The sequence below is a fragment of the Primulina tabacum genome, chromosome 9 (genome assembly GCF_025594145.1).
Source record: "Primulina tabacum isolate GXHZ01 chromosome 9, ASM2559414v2, whole genome shotgun sequence".
Lineage (NCBI taxonomy): Eukaryota > Viridiplantae > Streptophyta > Magnoliopsida > Lamiales > Gesneriaceae > Primulina > Primulina tabacum.
In genome coordinates, this window is record NC_134558.1 from 29,164,481 (window position 1) to 29,175,266 (window position 10,786).

Here is a 10,786-nt window from a genome sequence, read left to right on the forward strand (position 1 = left end):
AAGGCTTTTTGCACTTTATCTATCGCTACTCATGTACCAATCGTTCATGACAATTACGGATCACTGAATTCATGGATAGCAGTAGAAAATTATATATCAAATTAAATTGTCAGATTAACCGAGATATAACTTTCATATAAATAAATCATAAATCAACGAATACTTGAACAAAACACGAATATTAAATTAAAGTGCAAAAAGCCTCACAGTGATAAATCGAAATAGTAAAAATATCCCTTGAATCAAAAAATAAAACTTAGCCTCAAGACGTGGAGAAGAGGTTGAGAAATTCTTGCGCTATTTTTCTTCTCTTGTGCGTGAGTTGTGGGAGATTGGTTGGAGAGAATATCTTGTGTATTCTTCACGTGAGATCCCTTGTGATTGGAAAAAAATCTCATTCTTAAGGCTGCGCCCCATTCTCTGTACGTGAGGTAGGTATTTTGGGTCTAAAAAATTAAGCTAAAAGCCCAAAACATAAAAAACCAATTAAAGATCAATTAACCTAAAATAAAACCTAATCACTAAAAATAAAAAGATACTAGAAAATATCCAAAAAATATAGAGTTTTTTATGGAAAAAACTCTATCTTGTATTTATTTCTTGATATGAAAATTCCTTGATTCTCCTTAGGCAGCTGAGGAGTAGTCACGAGGCGTGGCCACGCCTTATCCAAAAACGACTTCTGAATTTTTCTGTTTAAGTTTTCCACTAAGATCATATCGGCAACTTTAATTGTGATATAAAATCACATTTTTTAGCCCAAATTTATCGCATGAACAGAAAACTTCATCCTACAATAAAGCACACAAAAATGTGTCAATTAAGCACGTTAAAAGTGGTAACGATGAGAGATATGATAACAAAAATACAAACTATTAAGAGCCTATCAAAATCTCTCACACCTAAATGATGCTTGTCCTCAAGCATCAAATAGATCAACTTATTATCTCAATTTTTCGTCCTCCTTCCGCTTCCTCTACTTATCCAAAACATTTTTCATGCAACAAGACATTTTAATTTCTTAGCATCTCACAAAATAACATCATGAACGATCACTTCAATCAGAATGTGTAGAAATTAAAATGCATGGGATTTAACAACTTCTCACAAGATTCGCTCATTTCGCTCATTAGTGTCTAGGATATATATTCAACAAACTCTCCTATCAAATGCATCGAAAATTTTTACCGTAGGCTAGCAAATATATCACATCTTAATAATTAACTGGGCACGATAGCGTTCCATATTAATTAAAAATAACATTTTCGTTTTGTGAAAGCAGTTAATCCTAAATCTAACAATCGAGATAGCTGCAATTGATAGATCGAGTTTCGTTGATTTATTTAGATTAAATATGCTATGATAGCACAACACACCTAATCTATCGCTACTCATGTACCAATCGTTCATGACAATTACGGATCACTGAATTCATGGATAGCAGTAGAAAATTATATATCAAATTAAATTGTCAGATTAACCAAGATATAACTTTCATATAAACAAATCATAAATCAACGAATACTTGAACAAAACACGAATATTAAATTAAAGTGCAAAAAGCCTCACAGTGATAAATCGAAATAGTAAAATATCCCTTGAATCAAAAAATAAAACTTAGCCTAAAGACGTGGAGAAGAGGTTGAGAAATTCTTGCGCTATTTTTCTTCTCTTGTGCGTGAGTTGTGGGAGATTGGTCGGAGAGAATATCTTGTGTATTCTTCACGTGAGATCCCTTGTTATTGGAAAAAAATCTCATTCTTAAGGCTGTGCCCCATTCTCTGTACGTGAGGTAGGTATTTTGGGTCTAAAAAATTAAGCTAAGAGCCCAAAACATAAAAAACCAATTAAAGATCAATTAACCTAAAATAAAACCTAATCACTAAAAATAGAAAGATACTAGAAAATATCCAAAAAATATAGAGTTTTTTATGGAAAAAACTCTATCTTGTAATTATTTCTTGATATGAAAATTCCTTGATTCTCCTTAGGCAGCTGAGGAGTAGTCACGAGGCGTGGCCACGCCTTATCCAAAAACGATTTCTGAATTTTTCTGTTTAAGTTTTCCACTAAGATCATATCGGCAACTTTAATTGTGATATAAAATCACATTTTTTAGCCCAAATTTATCGCATGAACAGAAAACTTCATCCTACAATAAAGCACACAAAAATGTGTCAATTAAGCACGTTAAAAGTGGTAACGATGAGAGATATGATAACAAAAATACAAACTATTAAGAGCCTATCAAAATCTCTCACACCTAAACGATGCTTGTCCTCAAGCATCAAATAGATCAACTTATTGTCTCAATTTTTCGTCCTCCTTCCGCTTCCTCTACTTATCCAAAACATTTTTCATGCAACAAGACATTTTAATTTCTTAGCATCTCACAAAATAACATCATGAACGATCACTTCAATCAGAATGTGTAGAAATTAAAATGCATGGGATTTAACAACTTCTCACAAGATTCGCTCATTTCGCTCATTAGTGTCTAGGATATATATTCAACAAACTCTCCTATCAAATGCATCGAAAATTTTTACCGTAGGCTAGCAAATATATCACATCTTAATAATTAACTGGGCACGATAGCGTTCCATATTAATTAAAAATAACATTTTCGTTTTGTGAAAGCAGTTAATCCTAAATCTAACAATCGAGATAGCTGCAATTGATAGATCGAGTTTCGTTGATTTATTTAGATTAAATATGCTATGATAGCACAACACACCTAATCTATCGCTACTCATGTACCAATCGTTCATGACAATTACGGATCACTGAATTCATGGATAGCAGTAGAAAATTATATATCAAATTAAATTGTCAGATTAACCAAGATATAACTTTCATATAAACAAATCATAAATCAACGAATACTTGAACAAAACACGAATATTAAATTAAAGTGCAAAAAGCCTCACAGTGATAAATCGAAATAGTAAAATATCCCTTGAATCAAAAAATAAAACTTAGCCTAAAGACGTGGAGAAGAGGTTGAGAAATTCTTGCGCTATTTTTCTTCTCTTGTGCGTGAGTTGTGGGAGATTGGTCGGAGAGAATATCTTGTGTATTCTTCACGTGAGATCCCTTGTTATTGGAAAAAAATCTCATTCTTAAGGCTGTGCCCCATTCTCTGTACGTGAGGTAGGTATTTTGGGTCTAAAAAATTAAGCTAAGAGCCCAAAACATAAAAAACCAATTAAAGATCAATTAACCTAAAATAAAACCTAATCACTAAAAATAGAAAGATACTAGAAAATATCCAAAAAATATAGAGTTTTTTATGGAAAAAACTCTATCTTGTAATTATTTCTTGATATGAAAATTCCTTGATTCTCCTTAGGCAGCTGAGGAGTAGTCACGAGGCGTGGCCACGCCTTATCCAAAAACGATTTCTGAATTTTTCTGTTTAAGTTTTCCACTAAGATCATATCGGCAACTTTAATTGTGATATAAAATCACATTTTTTAGCCCAAATTTATCGCATGAACAGAAAACTTCATCCTACAATAAAGCACACAAAAATGTGTCAATTAAGCACGTTAAAAGTGGTAACGATGAGAGATATGATAACAAAAATACAAACTATTAAGAGCCTATCAACTTCATCGACATTGAGGGTTTCATAGCAAGTCTCCCCCCCCCCCCCCCCCCCCCCAATTCTTAGACCGAGCTCCTTTACTTATGTTATTTTTCATTTACGCAGACATTGTATGCCTTCGGGCCATATTCTGTTATTTTTTGCACTGCTTTAATTTTCATATTATTACGCGACTATGGATTTTATGACATTTATATCTCTCTTTTTGCGCACTTTTGGTTTATGTACGAACTCGTTTTCTGCCATATTGAGTATTTTGCGTTTGCATTCACTGCTTCTTCTGAATTTATCTCTGATGCTTTTAAACCACTAGGGTGAATAAAATCGGCAGAGTGCGAACTCCTCTGCTAGGCGATGCCTTGATATGAATAAAAATTCAACGCCCTAGCTCTGTAACTCTTCTGCTAGGCGATGCCCTACCAGGAAAATAAAAATTCAACACCCCCACCCTCTAACTCCTCTGCTAGGTGATACCTTAGCAGGAAAATAAAAATTCATCATCCTTGTCCTCTAACTCCTCTGCTAGGCCACGCATTAGCAAGAAATTAAAAATTCAACACCCCCACTCTCTAACTCCTCTGCTAGGCGATGCCTTAGCAAGAAAATAAAAATTCAACACCCCCACCCTCTAACTCTTCTGCTAGGTGATACCTTAGAAGGAAAATAAAAATGCATCATTCTTGTCCTCTCACTCCTCTGCTAGGCCACGCTTTAGCAGGAAATAAAACTTTTTCTCTTCTTCTCAACTCTGCTCCTCTACTTGGCACAGCCTAAGTAGGAAAATAAAATTTTTTCTCTTCTTCGCCTCTGCTCCTCTACTAGGCGATGCCTTAGTAGGAAAATAAAATTTTTTCTCTCCTTCACCTCTGTTCCTCTACTAGGCACAACCTAAGTAGGAAAATAAAATTTTTTCTCTTCGCCCCAACTTTTCTCCTCTATTAGGCGCAGCTTAAGTAGGAAAATAATTTTTTTCTCTTCTTCGCCTCTACTCCTCTACTAGGCGATGCCTTAGTAGGAAAATAACATTTTTTTCTCTTCTTCGTGTCTACTCCTCTACTAGGCGATACCTAAGTAGGAAAAATAAAATTTCTCCCCGCCCCAACTCTGCTCCTCTTCTAGGCGCAGCCTAAGTAGGAAAATAATTTTTTTCTCTTCTTCGCCTCTGCTCCTCTGCTAGGCGATACCTAAGTAGGAAAAAGAAAATTTCTCCCCGCACTAACTCTGATCCTCTACTAGGCGCAGCCTAAGTAGGAAAATAATTTTTTTTTCTTTCTTCGCCTCTGCTCGTCTACTAGGCGATACCTAAGTAGGAAAAATAAAATTTCTCCCCACGCCAACTCTGCTCCTCTACTAGGCGTAGCCTAAGTAGGAAAATAAAATTTTTCTCCTCCACTCTGCTCCTCTACTAGTCGATGCCTTAGTAGGAAAATTTAATTCTTATCACCATCACAATACAACAACATTCATGAACTTGAAAAGAAGAACTTGATTTTATTGAATTCCAACGGATTACATAGGAAAATTCAGAAAATAAAATACATCAACGATAGAATCAGGAATAGTATTTCCTAAGGTGGTAAGTGTTCCAAGGTCTCTTCAAAGCCTTGCCTTGCACATTTTCCAAGTAGTAAGCTCCAGAGTTAAGCTTTTCAATCACTTTGAAGGGACCTTTACACTTTGGGTCTAACTTCCCTCTATGCTCTTCTTGCACCTTCCTCAGGACCAAGTCGCCTACCAAGAAGCTTCTCTGAATGACCCTCCGATTATAAGATTGCGCCATGTGGTTTTTATAGGCTTCCATGCGAATGCTCGCGGCTTCCCTCTTTTCTTCCAACAGATCAAGGTCTATGGCGCGTCTCATATCATTATCTTCATCATAACACATCACCCTTGCAGATTCCAAACCAATCTCAGCTTGGAGCACCACCTCATTACCATAGACCAGACTGAAAGGAGTTTCTCTAGTTCTTTCTCTCGGAGTGGTTCGGTACGCCCATAAGATACTTGAGAGTTTATCCACCCAATTGCCCTTAGCTTTGCCCACTCGAACCTTTAGACCCTGCACCAGCGTCCGATTAGTCACCTCTACCTGCCCATTACTCTGCGGGTAAGCTACAGAGGTAAAGACTTGTTGAATCTTCATCTCTTTACACCAGGCTTGGATCTTAGCTCCTTGGAACTGTCTTCCGTTATCGGATATCAGTTTCTCGGGCACCCCATACCTGCACACTATATTCTTCCACATGAACTTCAGTACGTCATTATCAGCGATTCTAGCCAACGGCTCTGCTTCAATCCATTTCGAAAAATAATCAACTGCTACCAATATAAACTTTTTCTGCGCAGGAGCTATAGGAAAAAGCCCTACGATATCCATTCCCCACTGGTCAAAAGGACAAGAAGCAACGATAGCCCTCATCAGTGATGCCAGCTGGTGATGCAACCGGGCGTGACGTTGGCAGCTATCACAAGACATCACCAATTCTTGAGCATCATGCAGCACTGAGGGCCAACAATAACCGGCGAGTGATACCTTCTTTGCCAAAGCGTACGCCCCCAGGTGATTTCCACAACACCCTTCATGAATTTGTCGGAGCACATAATCAGCCTCCTGATAAATCAAGCATCAAAGAAGTGGTCCGGCGAAGGATTTTCGATACAATACCTCCCCGATCACCATATAACGCGAACATTTTATTCTCAATTTACGAGCTTCCCTAAGTTCAACAGGAAGTTTTCCCTCCAAGTAATCAGTTATAACGGTTCTCCAACCCTCTTCTTCTTAATCAACTGCAGGTGAACTTGTGTGAGGTGTGAGTTTGTCTTGAAAGACCACATCTCTAGTCTTCCAACTTCCCATTGTCCCAGCCATTTTGGCTAGAGTGTCTGCCTTCTCATTTTCTTTTCTAGGAATCTATTCAAATGTGATCTCGGTGAATTTTTCTCTAACTCGGTTCACCTCTTGTGAATACTCAATAAGCTTTTCATCTTTCACATCATACAATCCCTTCATCTGCTGTGCTACCAACTGTGAATCGGAAAAAACATGTACTCGGGTAGCTTCCACATTTCTGGCTGCTTGAAGTCCTGCCAACACAGTCTCATATTCTGCCTCATTGTTGGATGCTCGAAAATCCAACCTAACCGCTAACTTCAACTCCTCCCCAGCTGGCGAAAGCAATACTACGCCACCCCACTTTCATCCTTAGAAGATGAATCATCAACATACACTTTCCAAGGGTATTCATTTTCATGATACACGGTCTCAGCCAGAAAATCGGCTAATGCTTGTGCTTTAATAGCTGTTCTCGGCTCATACTGGATGTCATACTCTCCTAGCTCAGTATTCCATTTAATCAAACGGTCAGACATATCTGCATGAGTGAAGATTCTGTCCAATGGACTGTTGGTGAGCATCACAATTGGTTGAGATAGGAAGTAGGGCCTCAGCGCCTCGCTGTCATCACCAAAGCCAAAGCCAATTTTTTCAACACTGAGTATCTGATCTCTGCCCCTTTGAGTGCATGCGAAACATAATAAACTTGCTGCTGAAATGAACCCTCTGGCTTGACAAGGACCAAACTCACAGCCCCTTTAGTGGCAGATAAATATACCCACAACGGCTCACCTGCTGCCGGTTTGGCCAGGACAGGAAGCTCAGCAAGGTACTCCTTCAATTCTGTGAAAGCTTTCTCGCAATCTGGACCCCATTCAAATTTTTTCGCCTTGCGCAATGTCCGGAAGAATGGTAAGCTTCTGTGGTCGGACCTCGAGATAAAACGTGCCAGCGCAGCAATCTTCCCTGTCAACTGCTGAACATCTTTGGGTCCCCGGGGAGAGACCATATCTTGGATAGCTTAAAATTTCTCGGGGTTGGCCTCAATCCCTCTCTCTGTCAACATATAATCCAAAAACTTTCCACTCCTCACCCCGAATATACACTTCTGAGGATTCAACTTCAGCCCGTAGGATCTGAGGGTGGCAAAGGTTTCCACCAAATCAGGTATGAGCTGGGCTGAATCTTTTGATTTTACCATGATGCGTCCACATACACTTCGACATTCCTTACCATCTGCTCAGAAAATACCCTATCCATCAGTCTTTGATACGTGGCTCCAGAATTTTTGAGTCCGAAGGGCATGACCACGTAGCAGAAATTTCCTTCAGAGGTGATGAAGCTCACTTTATCTTGGTCCTCCACAGCTAAGGGGATTTGGTGATATCCCTGATAAACATCCATCATACACAAATATTGATGTCCCGCTGTAGAGTCCACCAATTGATCTATCCGGGGCAGAGGATAACAATCTTTAGGGCACGCCTTATTGAGGTCTCTGAAGTCCACACACATCCTCCATTTCCCTGAACTCTTCGGAACAAGGACAACATTTGAGAGCCAAGTAGGAAATTGTACCTCTCGAATGTGCCCAGCATTGAGCAACTCTCCCACCTCATTCTTTATAACTCTATCTTTCTCGGGCCCGAAGTGTCTTTTTTTCTGTTTCACGGGACGAGAATTCGGTAAGATGTTCAATCGGTGTTCTGCTACATCTGGGCTCATCCGTGTGAGCTCTTGGACTGACCAAGCGAACCCGCTGAGATTAGCTTGTAAACAAGTAATGAGTTCTTCCCTGACCTTTGGGTCAAGATCAAGGGCTATTCTGAACGTCTTCTTATCGGGCCCCAATGTCACAATCTCCAGATTTTCATCCATCACCTCCTGAACCTCCCTCATTACCATGGGCAAACCGCTTCGCCCCCTTCTAATCATATTGACCTCCACACGCGCCCTCTTCCCCTCTTCTTTAACTATTCTTTCATAACATCGTCGCGCAACTTTCTCGTCTCCATACAAGACTCCCACCTCCTTCCCCACAGGAAATTTCAACTTCTGATGATACGTGGAAGCTACAGCTCTGAAGACCTGATTCCATTATATGATGAGGGGGTATTCACCACGGTAAATGTTATCATCTTTGTTACCCGTCGAGGGTCACGTCCCAAAGATAGGGGAAGAGTAATCTGACCCAGCGGCATAATGGCATGTCCCGCGAACCCATACAGAGGAGTGGAGACTGGATTAAACTCGAATCTTTCCACCTTTATCTGACCCAACGTGCTCTTAAACAATATATTTACAGAGCTCCCATTATCAATGAAGATCCTTGCCACATTGTAGTTGGCAATGGTGGCCGTCACCACCAAGGCATCGTTATGAGGAGCCACGATGCCTCGAAGGTTTTCCGACCCGAAGCTGATGACAGGATCTTGGGGTAAGTCTGCACCCCTTGATATCTCAAAATTCTCCATCCTCCTCCCATGTGCTTTCCAAGCTCGCCCAGAGTCTCCATCAGTAGCACCCCCCAAGATCATGTGAATCATTCATCTCGTGGGGTGGTTATCTTCGTCTGCTCTCCTCCTCGGCTCGACAGGTTCCCGAGGAACATCCTGACCCCGCCCTTCTCTTCTCGGCTCTCCGACCCTCTGGTTGATCCAAGGAGGACCTCGACCTCGCCTAGGAGACGGGCGAGGTTTCGGTCGGTCCCCGAATGAGGATCCCTCTCGTCTGTCCATCGGAGGCATCCTAACACCGCCCTCCGCTCTCTGCGACTTCTCCCACCTCCCCTCTGGCTCCCTCACCTCCATTACCTTATCGCGATTCCTGTTCATAGGGATATGTGATGAGAATTGTCCTCTACTTATATTTTTGTCCTCCTCCTTCTCCCCTGAACCTCTCTTCCTACCTCCTCTCTCTCCTCCCTCCATCCTACTTCCCCCGGGCCGCTGCTCCGTCCTTCTATACCGTTGGACATCTTCTAGATTTACATACTTCTCCACCGGAGCCAGCAAGTCATCATAGCTCGACGGAGGTTTCTTGACCAGTAATTTAAAAAACTCCCCTCCTCTCAGGCCTTGGGTGAAAGCACTTATCATGATGTTCGAGGTAGCCGCTGGTATCTCTAGCGCTGCATTGTTAAAATGCTGGACAAATTCTCGCAAAGTCTCAGACTCTTGTTGCTTCATCACGAACAGGCTCAAATAATTTTTCTGGTGCCTCTTGCTGCTAGCGAATCGGTGCAAGAAGGCAGCTGAGAAGTCCTCAAAAGAACGTATGGAGTTAAGATGCAAGGTGTTAAACCACTGCTGGGCTGACCTCACCAACGTGCCCAAAAATACCCTGCATTTCACTCCATCTGTATGCTGATGTAACAGAGCTACGTTATCAAATCTCCCCAAATGCTCTTCTGGGTCGGTATGACCATCGTATTCTCCAACATTTGGTGGTCGGAAACTCGGGGGAAGTCCTTCCTCCAGAATGGCAAGCGAAAAAAGACTTCCTCTCTTGGGGGCCGGCGTTTTGCTTCCCACCTGCTGTCTCAACATCCGTATCTCCTTCCACATCTCTCCAATCTCCGCATTCCCTTCGCTTGGGAGGGGCTGTGTCTCTTCAATTCTACTCTATTGGCCTTCAACATTTTGCTCTTGCTCCTGGCGAGTGGCATGCTCTTCAACGAACATAGATTCTTGGTTCCTCTTCATAGCCTCATCCACTGTCCGAGTGATAAATTGGCCCAACTGCTCCAGGGTCAAGTTCCCCACATTTTCATTAGGACGGGATTTCTCGGCCCTGGTCTCTTAAAGAGGTTGTTCAGTTCTCGTCTCCTGACGGGGTTGTTCCTGCCTCGCCTCAGCATGAGATTGTTCGGGTCCCCTCTGAGGACGCGATGAGGCTACGTCTCAACTCAAATTTTCCCACAGACGGCTTCAAGTGATACTCACGGAAAATTTAGGTTCCGATTCCAGCAAGTGTCACTAGTACAGACGCATGTTTCAAAATTGTCCCGAGCCTGAAATCACGAATAAGACCGTTAGAAAGGGGCCAGGAGGGTGTCCTGGCGTAGCCCCTCCGACGCTCAAATCAGTGACTGAGGATATGAGTGAAGAGTAGCTAAGGGTGCTGCTGAAAACAATATAGTGAATATATTAACTGAGCACTCAAACCTGGTATTTATAGGAGAATACATGGGCCCTTGATGGGCTTGTCTTCCATTTGGGTCAGGGGATGGGCCAGGGGTAGTGGGCCCATCCATGGGGTATCACCAAATATTGAACCTGTGAATATAATCATAAAAATTTCTTGCTATTGTTGTCTCATGCCAAAAAGGCTTAACGTGG

General features: G+C 41.3%; 1 protein-coding gene across 1 annotated transcript; it reads right to left on the bottom strand.

Moving 5' to 3' along the window:
- Positions 1-7,640: 7,640 nt before the first annotated feature.
- Positions 7,641-8,992, bottom strand: LOC142504365 (uncharacterized). The gene is made up of 2 exons (XM_075617241.1): positions 8,594-8,992; positions 7,641-8,534 (listed from the first exon to the last, which is right to left on the bottom strand). Exons 1-2 carry the CDS (start codon positions 8,990-8,992, stop codon positions 7,641-7,643), a joined length of 1,293 nt encoding a protein of 430 aa, XP_075473356.1.
- Positions 8,993-10,786: the final 1,794 nt, after the last annotated feature.